This window comes from Cavia porcellus, unplaced genomic scaffold (assembly GCF_034190915.1).
Source record: "Cavia porcellus strain 051 isolate PalLab524CR breed Dunkin Hartley unplaced genomic scaffold, mCavPor4.1 scaffold_3, whole genome shotgun sequence".
Classification (NCBI taxonomy): Eukaryota; Metazoa; Chordata; class Mammalia; order Rodentia; family Caviidae; genus Cavia; species Cavia porcellus.
In genome coordinates this window covers 6,720,899-6,745,574 of record NW_026947486.1, presented here as the reverse complement: position 1 = coordinate 6,745,574, position 24,676 = coordinate 6,720,899, and the positions used below count along the sequence as shown (strand labels likewise).

The 24,676-nt window shown below is 32.7% G+C and overlaps 1 protein-coding gene across 4 annotated transcripts in view; it reads right to left on the bottom strand.

Moving 5' to 3' along the window:
• The window catches only part of Cfap47 (cilia and flagella associated protein 47), a 386,549-nt gene that overhangs the window by 78,567 nt on the left and 283,306 nt on the right, over window positions 1-24,676 (bottom strand). For all 4 annotated transcript variants that reach the window (XM_063245680.1, XM_063245681.1, XM_063245682.1 and 1 more), the window contains 3 exons: window positions 15,967-16,078; window positions 11,495-11,599; window positions 6,210-6,366 (listed from right to left, as the gene is read on the bottom strand). In XM_063245680.1, the coding sequence (XP_063101750.1) occupies window positions 6,210-6,366; window positions 11,495-11,599; window positions 15,967-16,078 (374 nt within the window). The remainder of the gene's footprint in view (window positions 1-6,209; window positions 6,367-11,494; window positions 11,600-15,966; window positions 16,079-24,676) is intronic.

Genomic DNA, 24,676 nt, shown 5'->3' with positions numbered 1-24,676 from the left:
CCTCCTCCATGTGATACATATTAATAGTTTTATTTGAAAAGATTTTTACTATTCACAGGGTGTTTAAGCCATTTCTTATCTAGCCACCATGTGCCATTTACCTTTTCAAGTTAGCACTGGATAAGCTGAGAGCTACAGTCTAAGCATATGAGTTTATCAAGTCACAGGTAGGATATTTCTGCAGCAATCAAAGTTTTATCTGCAATCAAAGCCAGTACTGCTGGAGCCTGAGGCAAGATCATACCTTGAAACGCAACCTGGGAAACTTAAGTGTCTTAGCAAGACACTATCTCAAAATTTAAAAAAGGTTGGGAATGTAGCAGTGTGAAGACTTTCAGTTCAATCCCCAATAGAAGGAAGGAAGAAAGGAAGGAAGGAAGGAAGGAAGGAAGGAAGGAAGGAAGGAAGGAAGGAAGGAAGGAAAAAAGTAAACCAACTTCCACAACTACTGTCTTTTAGTGCACATATGTTTAGTTATACCTTCTTCTGTTGAAAAAATGCATAAAGTCGTCTTGGTTACTTTTCACTAGTTGCTGGGACAAAACACCTGGCACCCAAAATTAAGGAAGGAAAAGTTTATTTAGCTCACTGTTTGTAGAGTTTTCAGTCTATAATCAGTCGGCTCCAAGGCAGAGTGGCATGGCATAGGACCAACAGTTCAGGCAGTACCAGAGTAGAAAGGGAAAACAAGCCTTTTCTTCCTTACATTGTACACAGGCACTTCCTCCGCTTCAGGACTGGGTGGAGAAAGCACTCACAAAATCTCCTTACCCTCCTTTGCACAGGATGAGGATATTTACAAAGTAAGAACCCTGGCTCCCTGCTAGTCTCTCAGTTAAACTTCTAAACTGTTCAAGTTGACAGTGTATCAACCATAACAAAAAGACTCACAAAATTTTAAGTACAAGAAAAAATGAATGAGAAACAAGGGTTTTTAAAAAATATAATGAGATTAAGGACATAACAGACAATCAGGGATGAGTTATAGCAAGAATATGTCACAAGTTCTGGCGAAATCAAAATGATTTCTAAAAGTATGTGGATGGGGGAAAAAAGAAGTGAAAAACTCAGGCACCATATATTAAAAACCAACTAATAAAGCCAATAGTTCTTCCTAATGATAATAATTAAAAGAAATGCGCCCCAAAGATTTTAGAAAAAACATACTGAGTAATATATCAGTAAAGTCTTTGATAATATTCCCACAAATGTACCATGACTTATTTCTTAGAATAGTTCTGTGTCATTTAATGTCAGTATAGGACAACAGAACATAAAGAAATTGAACTGAATGAATTTCTGATTACGGATGGGGAAAACACAGTAGATTTTGGGTACAAGGATTTTGGTCCCTTCAACTTAACCTACAAGTAGATTATATGGTTCTTAAAGAAATAAATTGCAAATCTTTACTATTGTCCTTTCCAACTATTTGTTCAGTTGAATTTTTCAGTCTTTTTTAAAAATAACTGAACAGCTAGAAATTCCTCTTTCCACAAACTGAGAAACCAGGTGCACAGTAATCCACAGATTTGGCTTTGCAGCTGCTTCATTTATTAGCTCCCTGTAGCTTAATGATCATAACCAAGTTGCCAAGACTTTCTGTTCCTCAGTGCTCTCAACTTTAAGAATGGAGGCAATACCTATTTCAGAGAATCCTTCTCTTATTTGGAGCTTCTTTGGAAGACTTTATTTGGGAAACTGTCTAGAGAATATCATTCAGGACTGCCAAATTTAAGCAAAAACAATGAAAGGAATCCAACAAATGGATTTTCAAGCTAATTACTACTATGAAAAAGTAAGATACAGGAGTGCTGGAGAACTCCAAAAACCTTATGAACACACATCTCCAAAGTACAATGTTTAGGGGTACAGGAACTGTTATATTTAGCCATTATCCTCTTCCATCCATAGGATGAAAGAAAATTAAGTCAGCAGCATCTCCAGTCTGGTGTGAGTTGAAAGAACAGGTTGTGACAGCCAGAGGAAATACCTAGAGTAAGTTGTTGGCAGTGGAAAGATGGTCTAGATAAATATGGGTTAAATATTTGTTATCCTGAGATAATTTAAAGAGAATACAAATGCAGTAGTTAATAAAATATCTGCCAAAAATGACATCTCATATTTGGTAACACCTATTGCAATCACAGCTGTGTATCAATCATTCAATTACATTTTACTCAAACGGGTTAAACCTCAATGTAGCTGTAGAAAATAACAAGATTTCCTGCATAAATACAAGGAAATGCACATACATAGTAACTGCGTGTGAACAGGACCAAAGTTTTCATCAAAATTTGTGAGTTTGTTGTAACACATAGAAAAAGTGTGTGACCAAGATCTTACATGAATCATTGGAATACAACAATGATTTTTAGCATGGTCATGTTTATAATGGAGATATATCCAAATGCTCATCTATGACATTACATTATCCAAAACATAGATATGTCTTTTGAAACATTTGTTTAAGTAGTACAATGTAATTACTTGGGGGAAAAGGCAGCATGGGCACACAAATTGTTAAATACATTTGCTAAAGAAGCATTCTCAGGGGCTTCTGGGAAAATTATAGGCTTGTTGCATGAACTCACAGTGTTTTCCATTGTTACGGGATTAAAACTTTTAAGCTTTGCTTCTAAACTCCAGTCTACCTTCTATCTCCATATCAACTGACCACAAATATTTGTAGTATTATAATTTAAATGCTATAAAATACAATTTATAAATATATAAGGTACAAGGTGACTTCTGAACCTCCGAATACCTACATGACAAAACCTGAATTCTTCATTACAGCATTTATGTGTCTCAATATACTGACTTATCTTTTGTCTCCTCCCCTCCTCACTCTCCTCCCCTCTTTTTCCTTCCCCTTGCCCCGTCTCAGTCTTTCTCCCACTCAAATAGGAGTATTCTTACAAATTCACTTTTTTCTAAAAAAGTAGATTTATTGGAATTTCAAAATCATTATCAAAATTCTGAACTGTCATATATTCTCCTATCTTCTGTTTCTTACTGCTATCTTGACTATTTCCATTTTTATTCCTTCTAGAAATAATGTCTCTTCCTAACTTTAGGAAATTTGACAATTTTCATTTCTAATGCATGTTCTCCTTGACTGTAGGAATTTTCATAACTTGTTTGTACTGTGCTACTTACTTTATAATTGACTAATTCACAGATTCTGCCCATAAAGAGCCCACAAATTTAACTATAATAAATTGACATATAGCCAAGAATTGTGGAACACACTTGTAATATCAGCCACTCTGGAGACAGAGGCCGGATAATTGCAAGTTTAAGGCCATGCTAGGTAATATAGTCAGAATCTGTCTCAAAATAAATTTTTGACTTTGGAGATGTAGCTCAGTGGTAAACTGCTTGCTTAGCCTATGTGAGGCCTTCAGTTCAATGTCCAGTTACTTTAAAAAAGAAATCAGGAATAGAGAAGAAAGGGAGGGGGAGAGAGAGAGAGAGACAGAGAGAGAGAGAGAGAGAGAGAGAGAGAGAGACAGAGAGACAGAGAGACAGACAGAGACAGAGAGGCAGAGACAGAGACAGAGACATAAATAGAAACAAAGAGAAGAGATAAATAAGAAATATTTCTAATGTCGTGAGATGCCTTTATTACAACTAACCGCTTGGTATATTAGGAATCTTGATAATCAATATTCTTAAGAGAATTCTATAAAATATCCAGTAATATTTACATCATCTTCTGAAACACAGAAAGTGAAGTAAGATCTTACCATGAAAATACTTCAAGACATTTACAAATATTAAAATGAGATGATCAACTTAGTACCTTTTGTAGTGAGTACATATTTCATATGGATGAAAAATTTTATTTTATTATTACTATTATTATTTTGTACTGGAGATCAAACTCAGGACTTCATGCTTGCCATGCAGGCATTTATTCCACTGAGCTAAATCTCCAACTTTAAACAATTTTATTTGTTATTCCTTTTTTTTTTCACTTTTTTTTTCTTTTTTCTTTTTATCGGTACTGGGGATTGAACTCACGACCGCCTGCTTGCAAGGCAGGTGCTTATGCCACTGAGCTAAATCCCCAGCCCCTTTTATTCTTTTGATTAGGCCTATTTCCCTGTGGAGGTTTATCATTTCAGGCTATAAAGTTTGAGGTTGTATTTTTAAGGAATGCAATCACAAGAAGATATGTAGATGACACCTAGAAAAACACAGCATCCATAGAAGGGAGAAAGAAGATAATGTGACAGCAGGAGACATCGTGGCCAAGGAAAAGGAAAGTGAATCATTTTCACAAGAGTAGAAGACAGAGAAAGGTAGTTAAAATACTAAAGGTCAGTGTTTTTTTATCATGCCCATCATTTGAGTTGAAGGAAAGATAGAAAGAAACTGATAGAGTTTCCCCAAGAGAAAATAAGCTTATTTCAAAGACTCCAGTTTGAGTGATGAAAGACTGATCAATTATTGGTTAAGATTACTGTATGTTTTTGTTACATAGTAGGAGGAATTTTAAGCAGATTTTTAGAGAACTAAGGACACACAAATTATTTCAGAACTTATTTTAAATATCAAAATCTTGATCCAAGTAACTTTTTGTAACATACTTATAGATATGAAGGATTTTGTTTGTTTGTAGCAGTACCTCCCCTAAAAAGCCCATTCCCTAAAAAGATGCATACGTCTTCCTTTTATTCTTCTACATCAGGAATTCTGAGCCTTAGAAGTGACACACGCTATATGAACAGACTCTTTGTGTGTTTATCTACGTATACTGTCTGCAACTCCAGCCCCAAACAATATATTTTATGTTTCTGTTTTACCAGCATTGTCTTCTTTTTCCTCTAACAGTTATTCCAACTCACTACCCCATTCTTCAAATTTCTTACTATATCCCCTTTCTTCTTCTAATGAAAATGTCACCATGATTGTTTATAATTCTAAACATCCAGCATTGCCTACCAATATTTCTATATTTGTATTTATGTATCTTACTAGTACCTGGTCAAAGAAATATTTCCCTTCTCCATGGTTATTTTTTTCTACCATGGCTTTGATGCTAGTGCACTCAGAGTCAAAGTTTAGCAGTGAAACCTTATCTGCATTATACTTTTAACTTCTTTATAATTTTAAGCTAAATTCTAGCTTCTTTCTTCTGCTTGTACATATGATTAAGTTTCTGTGTTGAACTGCTGATTTCCTTGACCCTAAGCCAGCTTCTACACAATACTGCACACTTTCATATTGATAAAGAAATTTTACATGATTATATTACTTTTTTTAATCTTAAAAGATATTCCAGACCAAGAGTATAATAAGGTGATCAGGAAGACCAAAATCTCAACAGCTGAATAGTATTCAGTTTCAACATTAATTAAAAATTAATAAATTTTCACTGATAATAAGATAATTTTTTCCATTCACATTGATGGAGATTAAGGTGTGGAGCATGTTACTATCCAGAAACAAAATTCAGGACAGCAGGTTACATCTGTAGCATACTCTTAACTTGTGTTGGAATAGAATAACCATTCTGTAGATTAATTTGCGAACATATATAAAAACATATCTATATCGATATTGATATCAATATATAATATGTATTAAAAGAAATGTATTATATATATTAAAATACATACATAACAACACACTGTGATTTTAGTAGTAGTAATAATAGTTGAAAAGTCCAATTGGTAATATCTAATATTATGTTTAAAATATTCTACAGAAAACTTAACGATTACTTTGTTTTCATTTTGGGCTCACATTATTTTGAGCACTAAATATGAAGTGACTAAGCACTCTACATACTTCAATTTAAAGTGTTTATCTTGAATATGATATAAAAAAGAGACAAGGTTGGTGGGAACCAAAGTCTAATCCCAGTGCATTTACTAATAAAAGAGAGGAAGAAATTATGATCATGACATTAAAATTTCTATAAACTTTTGAAGAATAAGCATCGATATATTTAATACAATCATAAAAATCTTACAGATGGGCAAACTTATGTACAGAATTTGGGTTAGAGATACAATTGGAACAGATTAATTCAGGATATAAATACCTAATTTTGATACACTCTTCCCCATAATGAAGATATTTAATCTGCCCCTCCAGATTTCTCCCTTTAATTAAACTAAGCTTTGGTTTTATTTTAAAGTAAGTTTGATTACTTACCAAAAAATAATGTTAGAAATGTGAGAAAAGCAACTTACTTGTTAGAATGATATTGACAGAAACATCTTCCTTGGTAGGATTTTTGAATGGTATGGTGATGGATGCCTCCAGATCAAGGCATGTGGTCATTTCTTCTAAGTCTATAGGGTGGGGAAATAGTCCCACTCCACGGAGGTAGAATTTCCATTCTTCAAACTGTTTGCAGATAAAATGTATAATATATTACCCTAATTGTATATATTTCATTTGCAACATTAATAAATATATGACAAAACTTTTGGCAGGTATGAAAAGTTTTGCTGTTGATATTTTTTTTTTTCTTTTTTTCTTTCTGGTCGTGGGAACTGAACTTAGGCTCTTGTGCTTGCCAGGCAGTCGCTATGCTGCTGAGTCATATCCATGGATTGTGCTATTTATATTTAATATGTGTTTTAACCCCTCTTTTTTCCCTCAAATTCTTTTTGGTTTTACTGAAAAATCATTGTAAGATTTTATACTGAATAAGATGAGGGCAAAACTGTTCAAATGTTTCAGAAATGGCAATGTATATAAGGTTTTTTATAATTACATAAAAGATAATCTTCACTGTAAAACTCTCCTGTTTTGTTCATGGTTCTTTGAAATCCACTTGTCTAATAACCTGAGTACTAATCACTGCATGAAATTTCCAAAATTTTAGAGTGAATTTCAGCTGAAAATAAAAAAAGGTGGAGCACAGACTAAGTCCTATTGAAAGAAAGTGTGTAAAACTGTAAGCTACATATTTACTCTTGTCATCAAATACATTTTTTGCTATCATATTAAGTAGATAGATGGCTTAGAATCATGTGAATGAGATTAAGTGTATGGTTACTGATTTTAGATTCAACCTACATTTTAACTACATTTAATGTCTGATTTCACAAGCCTGCAAAACTCTGCTTGAAATTGTCTATCTATCTATCTATCTATGTATCTATTTGTTTACAAAAATGCCTTGAAAGCACAGCAGGTTTTTATTTCATTCTAGGTATCTGAAACTTCTGCATTACATTGTTGATGTTACAGATGAACTGTCCTAATTTATAAACTTTTAACTACACTATGTAGTTGTTCTTAAACTTAAATATCAAGAATATGAAAGTTATTTAGAACTGCTTCAAATTTGGATAAGAAATCTATAGATTATGAGGAAAGGCAATTAAGGGCAAATTGTATCTGCATGCTAGGTTCAACTGACTATCTTATTGTTAATCAGAATATAATAACATAATATAAATATGATGTACTTTTAATTGGTATGTTGTCAGGGATCAGGGGTTATAAATTGAGTCTAGGGAATGTCTCAGTCCTTCTTTGTCTTGCCCTTTGAGCCTCTGAGCCAGACTGGAGAACAGAAACTTTTCTTTTCTTTTCTTTTCTTTTCTTTTCTTTTCTTTTCTTTTCTTTTCTTTTCTTTTCTTTCTCTCTCTCTCTCTCTCTCTCTCTCTCTCTCTCTCTCTCTCTCTCTCTCTCTCTCTCTCTCTCCTTCCTTTATTTCTTTTTTTTTCAAAACTCCCTTTCTTCCTCTGGTCACAGCTGAAGACCTAATGCAAATGATAATGTAGAGCACATAAGGTAAGATAAGACATGCTAAGGACTATAAGGATCACAGTAAATACTTCCCCCCAACCCAGGAAACTAGTCTTCTTATTGCTGCTTGTCTCACCCTCTCAAGAATGCTTCCTTCTTTCTAGCCCATCATAATCGCCATTACTGTTCCAAGAAACACCCACTGCCCTTCACCCATTGACCTTGACACAGATGCCGAGGCTCTGCCTACCTCATAGCCTTTTGCTTCCCATGAACAGCTGATCCTCCCAGTTCCCCATTGTATCAGCTTTTTATCTCCTGCTCTTTGTTTTTTCAGTGTGCCAAAACACCTTGCAGGATGTTAGGTACTCACTGCAGGGGTCCCTGATAGTACATGCTAAATTAATGTTACATTTCTGACTAACAACTGAAAGCCCTTTACTATAAACCACTGAGGAATGCCTTGAATTACAAAAAGGCCATATTACATATTTCTTCAAAAGAGTTGGAACACTGAAATTTCTTTGTTAAAACAAATCCTGTCATTTTTAATTTTGTGAAAAAATAAAACAGCATTTTATAACAAAATAATTAGAGTAACACAAATTCATGCATTGTGTGTCATTATCTTCAAAGTAGTTATGCAGAGTACAAGACACAGACCAACAAGAATTTTACACAGAAGAAACAAACAGAAAATGTCACAAAATTTTGTTTTCAATGAATTAAGATACATTGGCAGCACTGTCATTTTTGCTAGTTAAAAGTTGTCATAACGTTGATTAAATTATTTATTTGTGTTGAAAGGAAAATTAAAAATAATCCAGTATATATGTATATTTAAAAGATACGGTAACATTTTAGTTCATGTTTATTTAAAACTTCTCGAAAGGACAGACAGTATGAAATTTAAAGATCCAATTCTGACTGTCCCAAAAGAAAGAGCAAGAAGAAATCAAAGATAGTAAATCTGGCTTGCCCACTAAGCAGGGCTCCACAGAGTTAACAGAATTCACAGTAAGCAGAACTTTCTATAGATGCAGACTGCAAAAGTCATAGACTCATAATATTATAAAGCTGCTCTAAATTTTTATCTTTTTACATTTTTGTTATTCTAACATTTAGCTGAAATGAATGGCACAAACTATGAATGGCATAAAGTCAGATATTAAAAATAAAACATCTAAAAATAAAAAAGCTAAGAAAATAATATTTGATACTAAAAGTTTCAACTGCCATGTCTGCTTGCAACTGTTCTTCTTACTATTATGCAAAAATGTAATATGATTGAGAGTCTTCATAATGTTTGATATTGTGACAACTTCGTTCATTTAAATTGAAGATTCAAAATCTATGCAATAACAAGTTGAAAGTCAGTTTTTAGAATGCAACGCTTGTCATATGGATCTAAGCCAGAAACAAATGAAGCAGTATCCACCATTGCTATTTCCTTCAGTTTAGCCAGGAGACCCAATTAGAAATTAAGTTTATCCTATAAGCGCTGACATTAGTTGGTTTTAGATTAATCAGTTCCTCAGTTCTGCATGTCAGTTTAGATAGATTTAAACATTTAAATCAAGAAAGGGATATAAATCTATATGGGCTTCCTTCTAATGGTAAAAAGTTAGCCTGAAGTTTCAGACTTGGAAAAATAAACTCTAAAGCTTTATTTTAAAAATGTATTCTTTAGATGCCTGCTTACAAATAATATATACCGATTTTTCAAAAGTTAACTCAATTAATACTTTATGATGAACAGGTTTTGCTTGCAAAAGATATCAACTGGATAAATTAAATAAACGAGGGAGACCTGAATCATTCAGAGTTCAAAAAGGCAAGAAAAGTCACAAAGGTGGGAGAGAAGTATTGGAAAGTTTGAAGAGGTCTTGCCCAAGTAGCTGAAAAGATGAATTATTGATTCAGTTAATTATAGAGAAATGAATTATTGATAAAAGAATCTTTAGAGATTTGCCACAGATTGGGCTGAGATAGTAAGAGTGACTGAAATTAGCTGATTAACAAAACATTTGAGGTGATAGCTTACTTCTTTGAGTTCTCATATATTTGACAAAGAATTTAACTTTAAACTTCCAGTGGTGGTGAAACAGTAGCATGCATGACAGAGTGGGATGTTTGTATCATTGAAAGCTCTTAAAGGTTCACCCTCACTGTAGACTTTTCTAAAGAAATTAATATACCAAGCTGACAATCACCTTTACATATTAGGACATGCAGGACTATCCTTATAGAGATACAATTTCCACCACAAATATGAACAAATAAAGTGCCCCCAATAATTTAAATTTGAAGGTTGTAAGACTGCTTGAAGTAGTTCTTTGGAAGATCAGCCTTGTTAAAATCATCCATTTCAAAGAAAATAATATGCACCAAAATTGTCTCTCTATGAGGATAACTGCTAATTTATTAATTGTTTTGAGAATTAAACATAAATGTATATTTTTTCAGGTCATATTATTATTTAGGAAATTTAGCAGCCTCAAAACATTTTTTAAAAAATACTGCAATATATTTTTGGTGAAGAGCATACTTTAGTCTTCCACAGAGCCTGCACTGACATAGGGATCGCTGAGGTATATTTGTTTCCAGTAACACTCAGATGTAAGGCTTTAGTGACTTTTTAAGTGTTATCCAGCATATCAAGTATATTTCCTTATTTATTTTCTTTCCCATCAACATTTGAAAAATTATAATAAATCATAATAAATTACAATAAATATTATAATAAATATTAAAATACATTATTTTAATTAGCAGTAAGAGACATATTTACTTATGGATAAATAGATTATGGTTATAATTACATTGGTCTTGGAAAACTATCTGTGAAAATTTCTCATGAAGACAATAGTAGAAATGTACATTTTACTTAGGAGCACATATTTCATTGCAGAACCCATGGCATATGACAAGCTACCAACCATTTACCTACCAGACAGCCTTGGCAATATCAAGAGAAATGTACTATTTCTAAGCACAGATAAGACACATTTTAAAAATTTTCCTGTAAAATTTTTCCCTGTACCTAATACATACACACTCAAGGAATTACCTGCAATTCTCAATACTTATGAGTTTGAATCATCTTCCTTGACATAATGAAACAAGCCAGTTACTCCATTCCATTAAAATATAATGAAGGTTTTATTATCTTATGTAATCAATAGCTACATTGGATTCAGTTCTCAGCTCAACATTTTACTATGTACTTGATCTTAATTTTTTTGTGGCTCAGCTTTCTGATCCATAAAATAGTGCCTTTAACACTTCCTTTATAGGACTTTGGTGTGAATAATCTGAGATAATCCTTATAATTATACGTGGAGAGAGAGAAAGAACACATTTAGCAATGATGAATCAAGGATTTTGTTAAATTATTTTTCAGCAATACTGTATAAATAAAATAAAATTGAGGAAATAACTTTGTAAGAGTTCACTCTAAATTTTCATATATTTCATTAAAATTTAAATAATAAAGTTTAAGTCGGAAACAACATATATACAAATGATTTGATATTTACATTGAAATATTTCTCTTTTAAATCTGGGCATACACTTTCCTTTATTAAAATGAACCTAATTTGGTGCTTGTGTACAGATAATGTATATTGTGTTTTTCAGCCTATATGTAAGTAGTGATTTACACTGAATTTCTCTTACTTGAAAAGATGTCAAATGGATAAACCAGATTTACTTATGTACTGATTTTTTAATTTCATTAGAATGGCCTAATCCAAGAATAATCTTATCATACCTGAGTACAGTAGAAGTTGATGCAAGTTTCATGACCAGTTCTTCCAAGCCCAGAAGGATAAAAGCAAACTGATATCTCTTTGGTGCAGTGAGGAAGTACAACCAGCTATGTAAATTAAGAACAAAGGGTTATTCTTTCAGTTGCTATCTCTATGTGCTATGTATATGTACAGTTAATGTTTGTGCAATGAATGTGTGGCCTTACACACATTAGTTTTTCTCAGTAAACTGTCCCTATGAAAACTGGTTGTAATGGCTGTTCCACTGTGTCAACTTGAGAAATTTAGAAGCTTAACTAAGTAACACAACAGTTTTCTATCCTTGGGTACAGGACATGACCTTACCACTCTAGAATGTTGTTCATTGTTGTCACCTATAGAAGTTTAAAACTAAGTGACTCAGCATGGGGCCAGGATCTTCACTTTGTAAATATTCTGAGCCTCTGCAAGAGGAGGGAGCAGAGATGGTGACAGCCTTACACCCACCTTAAGGGCGGAAGCCTGCCAACAATATGAGGAAAGAAAAAAGGCTTGCTCTGCCTTCCTTAGCTCTTGCTGCTTTTGCTGTTTTCTGCCACCTTAAACTTTTGTCCCTATCATGCCAACCTGCTTTGGAGGCAGCTGACTGTGGACTGAAATCTCCACAGACTGTGACCTTAGTAAGATTTCTTTCCTTAATTTTCAAGTATTTTTTTCCCAGTAATGAGAGTAAAGTAGCCAAAACACTGATAAAAGAGCCCTTATTTGGTTCTTATGCCATGATCATCCTCAGGTAATCAGAGCATAAAAGGAAATCTGTGTTAAAAACTGGATTACATCCTCTTAAATCAAAGTTAAAGCGTGGCTTGCATCTTCCTAAATCTATAGAAATGCAGATTTTTTTTTCTTTTTGACACCAGAAATCCAACTCAGGACATTGTGACCTCCAGGCAGGCACTGTGTGGCTGAGCTATATCCCTGGCCTGTGTGTTTTATTATTTATTTTTATTTTTATTTTTTTCTTTTTGAGACAAGGTCTCTTCAGGCTGGCCTTGAGTTCACTTTGTAGCCTAAGCTGGTCTCAGACTTGCAAAAATCCTCCTGCCTCAGCCTCCCAAGTGCTGGAATTACAGGCGTGAGCCACCACACCAGGCTTTCCTGCGTGTTTTATTTAAGAGCCTATAGTTTATCATTCCATGATACATGTCAAACTACCAGGAAATAAACTTGCAGCCCCGGCCATGCTCAAATAAATGTACCGTTTTGAAGTATATAGATGGAAGGCATGTTTTTTAATGTACATTAAAGTTTTCCTCTTAATCATATTATGTACACACTCAAGGTGTGACCTGCTGGTATGTACATTAAGAGTGTGAATTAGTTCTTTAGGTAGTGAAAAAAACTGATGTCTCTATCACCATATATTGAAGGCTTGAGTATCTTTTGTAATCAAAAAAAGAGAATAAAATGATATTTGATATCAATACTTAGAAAATAATAATATAAGTTGTTGTCTGAAAACCAAATTGTTTTACTCTAATATATTTGCAAATTAATTTGAAAAGCAAAACTGAACGTTATTAGCATCATTCAATCTTTGTAAAATACAACATTTAGTGATCAATAAAATGCAAAATATAATCAAAATGCAAATGGAAATTTACTTTTATAGATAAAATAGAGTACCTTCTGATTAAATGTGTATAGTTTATCTACAGAACATAATTTTATTTCATGCTAGCCTTCCCTTTAATGCCTCTAATGTTTGGAGTTTAGCAGTTAATATATGCCTTAGAAATGTAAATTATTTTCATTGTTAGCCTTAGCAAGAAATGAATTTTACATAGCTTTTCAATTTATCATATATAAAAAATAGTTTATTCCCTCTATAGATATAGATGGGTAAGGATGCATATATATCTCTGTGTATATACACAGGTCTGTCTCTATAGAGAGACAAAGTGAGAAAGAGAGAGGGAAGGAGAAAGAAAGAAACAAACTGCTACATTAAATTGTATTTTATTTCAGTTCATTAAAATAATTTTACTACCATTTAGTTTAGTGTTTTGGTCTCTATATTCTCAAATTCCTCTTCTATAAACATATGATATAGGCACATGGAAAAATGAACTGGTGTATACAATCAAGCAGCAATTTAACTTTAAATTTTTATTTATACCTAAAATGCACTGAAAATCATGAAGCATGTATGTCCCAGAAAGATAAACATAATTTTAAGAATTTAATTGTAGTATCTCTGCTGATTTGTGTAATGGGGTATAATGAATGTGTTAAATGTAGGACTATATTGAAATCAAAAAATATTTTAGTGCAAGCTTCATCATATAACTTATTCTAATGTGTGGGTTTACACAGAATCCTAGTTCAGGAGAAAATGATATTCTGGTGACATTTGAGTGAACCAGAATTCAGATCGCTATGAGACAACAGAAAAATAATATGATCCTAAGAGACATAATTTGAAGCCAGGAATAGTAGCATATGACTGTAATCCCAGGACTCAGAAAGCTGAGGCAGGGGTATTGCTTCAAATTCAAGGCAAACATTGGCTACATAGCAAGACAGTGTCTCAAATAATCAAAAAAACAAGAAAAAAGAGAGCTCCAATTTAAATATTTAGATTAAAATTATCTGAAAGGCCTACAATGAGGATGTAAGAGAAAGTATAGGGACAGAGAATATGTCAGATCATTAATAATTCATAAACCAAGTTGGAAAACTGTTTATTGTATTACTCTTTGAAGATCTTTATAATCGAAAAATCAACAATATGTAGTTATAAAGAAGTGAATGTTTATACCACCATTTGCCTTATACAAAATTTATATTTACTATTTTTTTTGGTCTTTTTTTGTTTTTATCGGTACCAGGGATCGAACTCACGACTGCCTGCTTGCAAGGCAGGCACTTATGCCACTGAGTTAAATACCCAGCCTCCTATATTTACTATTTATTCATAATAATATTTTACAATTTGTAGTTTTGCAAATACAAACTATTAAATGGAAGCCAAGTGTAGTTTTGTGAATACATACCCACATGTATATGTGCATATATTTTATTAAGTTATATTATTTATATTTTGTAAATTTTATTACATACTTTACTTTTGCTATAATTTCTATTTGTTATCCATTTATGAAGGTATGGTACTGGGTTATATTATGGAACATCATTTTTATATATAACTTTTAATTTGTTCCTGATGTTAGACTTAATTGCCTATTCACTATTTGGTAATGTTTGATAAATGAATCAAAAGATGAGTGGAGTAAAGCCATGTATGGGACTGCACAGTAGTGGTACTGCACTGCTTATAATCTCTGCCCTATGTGAGGCAACCGGCAGGAAGATTTCAGATGTTCTCTCAGTCTGGACAACTTATGAATTAACAAGACCTTATGTCAAATAAAACATTTAAAAGTTTAGGGATGTAGCTCAGTGTGAAGGCCCTACATTGAATCCTGAGTACCACAAAATAATAGAGATAGATGACAGATAGATAGATAGATAGATAGATAGATAGATAGATAGATAGATATTGGAAGCTGTGGATGAAAAGGATGAGCCCATCTCCTTAAATTGACATGAATATATTGCATTTTTTCATTATATCATAATTAGACTCTGCTGTAAAAGCATAGAAACAGATTATGAAAACACAACTTCTTCATGTTACATATAAACTTCATCTCAAATTCTATGTTCTATATAATTTGTGGAAAATACAGTATTAAATAATGCAACCATGCATGTCCATTTTGATACATAATTTGTTAAACAGTCCTGTAATACTAAAAAGTAAAACCCTAATTAAGTATCGTACCTGCCAGCAGACAACAAGCATGCGCTACTCTGCCCAGGCTGGAATTATCATTTTGATGTTTACCTGAGGTATATAGTTTCTCATTTGCTGCAAATAATTGGGTCTTATATTTCAGAAACTATAATTTCCTGTTTTGTAACTTGAAGGAAGAAGAAAACTAATTCAGACCTTTTACTTTGATTCTAGTTTTACTGTCAGGAATGGAAGTGGTGGGGCAGAGTTGCTAGCACAGTCTAGAAATATATGTGAGAGGCAGGGGCAGGGACTGAAGAAGGGGTCGAGATGACTTGTTCTTTTGAAACACTAAAATGACTCTTGAGTTAAAGTCATATTACTGGGCCAATATTGCAAAAAACCTGGTTACTAAAATCATCAGAAATAAAGTACAATCAGCTTTTTAAAAATTTAGTGATAATGAGCATCTTATTAGCATACATACCTTCAAAAGTTTAAATTAACATGATACTGCTTTCAAGAGAGTTTGGAATTCTTGGGGGAAATTTATATAATACAAAAGTATATTTTTAAATTTTGAAGATCTAAAACCTTATTAATAATCCAAATGTTAATACTCGATAGGTGTCTTAAAATAAGAATTAGAAAATTCTGTAGTACAAGTAGGTTTCATTACTTTCTTACTGTACTTACTGATGATGACTCATTCATTTCCACGACAAAATTTCCAGGATTATTGTTTCTTACTTGCAATTCTAAGGTTTCATTAGTAGGATTATGTAAAGGAATGGTCTGAATGGCATATCTAGGAGTAAAAACAAAGAGTGAAGTTGCTGATATTTGCAAAGTTTGCAATGATAATCCCATAAATTTGACTAATATAGATTGAATTATATCTTCCCAAAAGATAAGTTGACATATAATAATTGTACATCTATATGAAGTAGTGTTTTGTTAGATTTTGTAAACATAATTCAAAAATAAAAGATTAAAAAATAAAATGCTGTCCATCTTCTATACATACAATCTAGTTAAATTGACTATTAAAATTTTGTAATATTAAAATACTGCAATTTTAATTTGGAGTACCTCTATGATCTCAGAATGTGGTATTATTTGTTATCTGGAATATATGTAGTGAGTTAAGTCAAACAGAAATCATAATGCAGTAACATGGCCTCTCAACCAAATAGGATAAGAGCCTTCACAGAATGACCACGTAGACACTCAAGATGTTCAAACGACAATGGATGTAGAGATTGGAGTGATGGATTTAAAAATCAAGAAAAGCCAAAAGTGAATGACAATCACCAGAAGCTTGAAGAGAGCAAGAGTATTCTCTCTTCTAGGCTTCTCTCCTGCCGCATGCCCTTGATGTCACATCAATTTTGAAATTCTAGCCTCCACAATTGAGAACCAATGCATCCATACTTTCTTAAGCAACTCATTTCTCATGCTTGTTTTGGAAGCCATCGGAAGCTAATATAATGACTTTTATTAGTCTCCAAATAAGAATAGTTATGTACTGAATAAAGAACATTTAGATAAATTAGATAATCCCAGATTCTGTATTATGGAGATGATATTTTATATTTAAATATAATACAGCTTAAACAACGTTTATTCAGTATAAGGTATAAATCTAGCCAAAAAAGCTAACAAAGTTTAAAAGTAAAAATGGCAATAAATTCACAAAATTTCCACCCATCATATTAACAAAAGTCAAACTGATAATGAGAAAATGCTAAAAAATAGACTACTACCTATGTTTATAGCACAGAATAATCAAGGAGGCTCAAAATTTTCGATCAATCATAATTACTAATAGATTCGTATATAACTGTACTCTTTTTTTTTTTTTTTTTTTGGTCTTTTTCCTTTTTACCGGTACCGGGGATCGAACTCACGACTGCCTGCTTTCAAGGCAGGCGCTTATGCCGCTGAGCTAAACCCCCAGCCCCTTAACTGTACTCTTGAGAGACTCATAATACAATAATTTTAAGAATTTACAGATTCTCAATTACAAATTGAATAACCCTTCAAATAATGAAAGTATTTCTCCAGAGACATGAAAAATAATTTCATGAAAAAAACCGCATTTTCATTAACTGTAGTATGGAAATTAAAATTCATGACAGATTTATCATAATTTGGGGGTCAGTATCTACTTTATATATTCTTCTTATTATTTTGGTTTTCTGAGGCAGAATCTCACTATGTATTTCAAGTTCGTCTTGAACTCACTGTGTAGCCCATATGGCCTCAAAGCTGTGGCAATGCTCTTGACTCCATAGCTCAAGGCCTAGGATTACAACTAAGTGTTAACACATTTGACTTTCTTTTGTAAGGAACAAGTTTTCTCATAAGTCATATCTTAGGAAATTATAAACAAAATGCTCTTGAAGTAGCTATCTGTGCTACTATGAGAAAATAAACAAACCGTTAAAATATCATTGAGAGGCAAATTTGATGCACACATTTGATGCAATACTATGGAGTTTAACTCAGTGATTTATATTTCAACTCAGAGTTCCATGATTTTAATATTTTCTCATGCCTAGATCAGTTTCAAGAACAGCTGGTGATTAACTAAAATTGAAGTGTTTATCTTTGCCACTTTCACATTTGTTTAAACAATCAAGGTGCAAGTACATGCCTTGGATTTGGTTATGAATAAATAATGTAGAAGATACACTGAAGACGATTCTTTCTCCTGTTTCTATTTTTTTGGTTGGTAAGTTGCTCATATACTAGAGATGAATTTTTAAGGAAACTAAAATAAAGCTTATACTTTCCTAAATTCAATTATTTACCATCTCTCTAAAACTATATACATCTCTGAAATTTGCTTCAAATATAACCAGCATTTAAACCTCAGGCTGAACAGGTTAGAACTTCACATGGTGTGGCACTAAATTCATTTATATTTGCATTTAGCACTACATTTTCCAGGTAGTTGTGATTTTGTATACTGCTCCTTTGCCTCTCATTCTTTTTGTTGATTATGTAACAAAACTCAATTGCCATATAAGATAAAATCGAAAGAATTTCCATGTTGCAACAAAACACAACTGAAAACATTAAGAACATTTCTTTAGTGCTTTAAAATTTAAAATTTAAAATTTTAGCTGGGCGTGGTAGCACAAACCTATAATCCCGGCATTAGGAAGACTGAGTTAGGATGATCATTTCAAATTTAAGGCCAGCCTGCGCTACATAGTGAGTTCAAGACCTGCCTGAATGGCATAGCAAGACACAGTATCAAAAATGGAAAATAACTGTAATTTTTTGGCAGGGTCTTGAAGATTCAACCCTATTATGGATTAAGAACTGGTGGTCAATTTAACGCCAGCTGGATTACATCAGCATGGCACTGAGCAAAGATGCTCCACCTGAGGAAAGTTTCCAGCACAAATAGGTGGAGAAGAAGGGAGGTGTTGAGGTTTGAGGTGTTAAGGAGGCATTGTGGGTTCTCTAGGAGTCTGAACCATTGGTTCTCCTGGAGAAGGCTTGGTCCTCACATCGAGCATTGCTTCCTGGCTCCGGAGGGGAAGACATGTGCTGCTTGGTCTCCAGGATGAGCTCATCATGCTGCTTCCTGGCACTGTGCTTGTCCTCGGAAGAGCTCAGGGCCTCCTTGTTGCTGAGGATGGCTGTGGTACCTTTCAGGATAGCCCTGGTCTTTGTTGTGAGTGTGACTTTTCGGCTCCAGTGTAGAACCCTCATCCCACTAGTACAGCTCCTTCACCCTACTGGCACAGATCCTGCTGGCATAGACACCCCGCTGACCCTTGGGTCTTCCTGGCATGGATCCATAAAAGACAAGGCGTGTGAGTCCTTCTTGTGAGCTCTGGACCTCCAGTTAGACTTGTGGGAGGCATTGTCCTGAGCTCTGGGTTTTTATCTGGACTCATGTGGGACATGTGCTGTGGGGTTTAGGCTCTTGACTAAATAATCTCTTTCTTTGGTGTTGTGGATAGATTTCCTGCATTTTCCTGTGTTAACTCCCGGTGACCATTATAAAAGTATTATAAACTCCATTTCTTGAACCTAATTGTTCTCTGTGTACAACCCCTGACTGCAACAAACCCTAAGGAATCAAAGAAGATTTTTTAGGCAACTCTTTTCTCTGCAACACTTATTTTCTTATAATATATTCTTGTTATTAGTATTATAAAATATTAATATTTTGACTTACATCTTCTTTCACCATTAGATGAAATAAGATCTCACTAATTTGATATAAGATCTCGCTAATAAATTGAAAAAGAATCTAACATGTAGAAAATTCACAAGTGTCAAACGTAATTGTAGAAAGCATTTGTTTTTCCAAAGAATATCCATACTGAATTCAAATGAACTTCTTATTAAACAAAGTAAAAACTAAAATCTACATCCATTATTTCATTTTATTAATATTCAAAATTATTTAGATGTATAGAAAAACCTATGGTTTTGAATCATCATTGGCAAAGGCTCACTATATAGTAAGTTTACTCATACCCTGAGGATGGAAAAGGTAAATACGGCACACTATTAGGTCTATTAGTAGTGGCTGGAATAAGGTTGAATACCAAAACAAAGAAAAGAACTGAGAGGATTTCACATACCAAACTAAAACCCTTTCATCTTATTTTGAATATAGTAAAAGAAACTGGAGAGCTTATTCATTTGTGCATTCGATTGTTTTTCTAAGTAGAAGTATGACATTCTCAAATATATTCACACAGACACGTGCACATACATATGTTTGTACTATATATATAATAGTTGGAAAATAAACAGTAGTGAGAATAGAAGAGACACACAGAAACTAATTATAATCGTTGTGGTATAATAATCCTGTTAGAAGGAGGACCTGGGGGCTGGGGATTTAGCTCAGCGGCATAAGCGCCTGCCTTGCAAGCAGGCAGTCCTGAGTCGGATCCCTGGTACCGATAAAAATGAAAAAGCCAAAAAAAAAAAAAAAAAAAAAAAAAAAGGAGGACCTGAATAACAGAAATAGAGAGGAAAGCAGATCTTCCAGAGATATTTATTAGGAATGAAAATGAAAATTGATTGAAGTCTGTGTTTGGGAGAAGCAACAAGGAAAAGGACGGCCTATGTATGGACCTACAGAGGATGTAAGTGTAACTGGTGAACTGTCAGATTAATTCCTTAAATGACAAAGTAGTGACATTACATACTAAAATGGAAGCCAACACTAAAAGTCGTATTTGTATGATCTTATTTTTATTTAATATTTAAATAAATATAGTCAAAAAGCAATTTAGTGTTTTCTAGCATGAGGAGAGGGAAAGCTGTAATACACTCTTAATAGACACAGAGTTTCTTTTTAGAGTGATGAAAAGGTTTTAGAAGTGGATGTAGGTGATGCCTTCATAACAGTACAAAGATTGTAAATGCTTCTGGATTGTCCACTTTAGAATAGTAAATTTTACATTATTTGTATTTTTATTCACAAATTAAAAGCATAAAGAAAATAATTATGTCAAATAACATCAGAGTTTACCATCCATGATATAATTAGAAAATGGTCGTGATGTTCTCAAGTGTGTGTGTGTGTGCGTGTGTGTGTATGATTTCTATGTTGAAAAACAAAATAAGTCTCGTGTGTGTATGTGTGTGTGTGTGTGTGTGTGTGTGTGTGACAGCCAAAAGAATTTTAAAGCCATGACTTGGATGGCTGTTTGCAAGGTGAGAACACTAAATAAGATAAAGTACACAGCAGGGAGCTTTGCTGAGAAATAATGAGCTTGTAGCACATTTAATTAAATATCTACCATGTAGATAAGAGGATGAGTCTGAAGTTCAAGAAGGGTTACAGCTGGAGCTGCAGAGGCTCAATTCAAATAAAATGTATTTTGTTCAAATTGTACACTAATAACACACATAATTATAGCTTCAATAGAATATCACTTCTATTTTCTCTATAAATAAAACAATTGTTTTCCAAAATAAAATTAAAATTCAAGTTCTGTCGATGCAAGTTGTAATTATGAAATAAAACACACTATATTTCAAAACAGTCACTAATAAACACATGAAAAACTGTTAGCTTTGCAGAGATTAAAATCAATTTCATTACAGAGAATTAATATAATTTGGTAACATTTGAAATGGGACTGATGCAGAAAGTAAGAAAGCCTGTGATTGCTGGTGAATCACACAGAAAAGCATAGGAAAAGGAACTTGTTCACTGCTCATCCAGTAAAAAGGTTTTTAAATTTAAGTTAATGATATTTTGTGCTTTTATATTAGAGATGAGGAATGTAGATCAGAGATGTGTATACTGAGGATTGCTGATACATACATTATTTAGGAACAAAATTAAAGTTCTTATGAGTTTATAATTTATTACTTTCCCAGTGAATTCTGCATTTATCCATAGTCATGATAAACTGTTTCATTAAAACATCTTCAAATTTGTTAATATGCAATAGGATGAGAAAATTTAAAGTATGAAAATGAAAATCAAAAAAGTTATTTTAATGGGAACCAAGAAGTAGGATATTAAAAATTAACTACAGAACAATGCACACACGGACACTGTCCAGCTGTGACAAGTTTTTTCAAGTGTTAAGCTTCTTCAGAACAAAAATTTATAAACAGATGATACACAGTCCAAGTAACGAGAAAATAATCATGAACCACTGAGAAGAATGCTCTTACTATAAAATCCACAAAACAAAATATTCCTTTAATATGAAACAGTTGCTAAGGTAACTGAATTGATTTAATTTCATTTTACCAGTGATTTGTTAAGTGAGTCTTGGTAGTTTTCTTAGTTTCATTAATAATAATCTGTACGGCCAGCTATGGAGGACAATTAAAGCTATCTCTGCTTTGGAAACACATATACATTTATTATTCTATTGTTTAGTGTTTACTGCTTCTATTCAATACAATGCAAAGAAGAAGTAAATGTGTTATCTCCAACCTGATTGTTTCCACTGTGTTTCCAACTTTTATATCACCTTTGTACTTATTCTTATATCTAATAGTCACCTTTTCAGGCCTATCATTCTAGGTATCTAACCTTACACTACGTCTTTGTGATACTATTAGTTAGCAAAGTACACTTTTCACCAAGCTATTGCTAATATTGTGGCCCAAGGTGCTATAACCAGGGTCCTGAGTTAGTGTAACTTACTTCCTATTTCATGTTTCTCTCACATTCAGATATCAATTCTATGTACGTGGCAGATCTGAATAGGAGAGGTATAAATAATATAAATGTTCTAGAAATGATATAGTAGGTAATGATCTGAAGAGACAAAAAATTGGCAACAAAAAAGCATTCTGCTAAAACTAACCATTTATTTTCTTTTAAAAGAATTAACTAAAAATTTTAAAATATAATCTACACAGTTGGGGATAGAGCTCTATGGAACAGTGCCTATCTGTGTGAGGTTGTGAGTTCAATTCCTGGTATGAAAATAAATAAATACATAAAAATAAATAAATAAATTAAAATAAATAAATGAATAAATCAAATCAAATCAAATGTAACCAACATTACAAGAGAAAGTAAATTTACAACATATATAACACACAATGATTTATATCCAAAATATAGAAAAATCTTTAATTTTACAAAGAAAATAAAAAATCATAAGCAACATATAGTGCATTCTCCTATTTCCAGTGCAAATGAGTACAAATGTCATATAGAGACTTATGAAGTGCTATAAATAACATATTTTATAATATACTAAATGTATATACAATCTATAAGTCCATTAATAAGAAAAATATTTTTATAGGAATGGAAATAAATGAAGTATTAATTAATGTACATAAAAGACAGCAAGGGCTGCTGAAGTAGCTCAGCAATACTGTTCATTCTTAGTATATAGAGAGGTCTTTGGTTTCAAAACATTAAAAATCAAAAGATCAAACATGAATGGTTTGATAAGATCCATAAATGGTGTGAGAATTTCTCTTTTATCATTTAAAGTCTCTAATTTAAAAATGTGCAAAACGAGCATCTGATAAATTTGCCAATAAGAAAGAGATCAGATTTTTCCATTCTGTAGATTGTCCCTTAATTCATCTGTCCTCAAAATCCTAAAAATAGAAATTTGGTTTGACTCAGCTAAACCTGTTATATTCTGAAAGTGTCGAAGAAACTATATTACAGAGATACACATACAACCACCTTGATAGCACCACAACTCATAATAGGTAAATCTCAGAAGTCGCCTGTATGTCCTTCAACAGATAAACAGATAAAGAAATGTGGTATATAATACACAATGGAGCCATAAAGAAAGATACATTTCAATCACTGTAGGAAAAGGAATGAGATCATAATGCTAAGTAAAATAAATCAGACACACAGATTAAATATCCTATGGTTTCTCTTATGTGAAAAATCTAAAGAATAAAAATTAAAAGACCAAAATAAAAGACAGAGTACAAAAAACAGGGAAATAGACTGTGAAAATGGGCAAGACATTTAAAGATAAGGAAATACAGAAAGGGAGTGGAAATTAATGTGAAAAAGAAAAAGATGAAATATGTATATGTATGATATACAAGATAAAAGTAATTATTATGTATCACAAATATATACTAATAAGCTTAAAAACATTTGCATAAAAACAAAGATCATGATCTTTTAAAATTATCATTGTTATTTTAAGTGAAATGATACAATAAAATAAAAAGTAAGAACAAGATAGCAACAAAATGGATTTTTATGATAATAGCTGATTAAAAATCAATAGAGCTGGGCGTGGTGGTTCACATCTATAATCCCAGCATTGTGAAGGCTGAGGCAGGAGGATCCTTGAGAGTTTGATACCAATTTGTTTTACAAAGTGAGTTCAAGGTCAGGCTGAACTGCATAGCCAGACCCTATCTCAAAAAAATCAATCAATCAATCCTTAAAAGAAAGAATGGAAGATAAAATTGAATTAATCTTGATGGACTAAGAAAAGACAGATATTTGGCAAAAAGGGAAAATATGAAAATTAACACCCAAAACATAAGTGTAGGAACAAAGATGATGTAGATGGCATAATTCCTAAATATTCCAGACACCGCAAGTAATGAGTTTCCTTATCAAGAGTTTCTAGTTACACACAAAGAAAGCCACAAGACGTGTTAGGGACACTGGATACAATTACAAATCATACAGACTTCCAAAGAAGACAAGGATATTGGATGAACTGATTAAAAAGATTTTAAGAAAATATTTTTAGTAGCATATGCTTTTTAAGTATACACAAGCCTGATTTTAATAAAAAGTAATTAAATTATAGAAAAGGCAATTACAAATACAGGTAGGAGTAAATAATTGAAAGAAAAATCAATGATCATAAAACAGACAAAGGTTTCCACATAACAATTCTATATTAATAATATTAATATGTGATTTTCATATATTACAATAAGA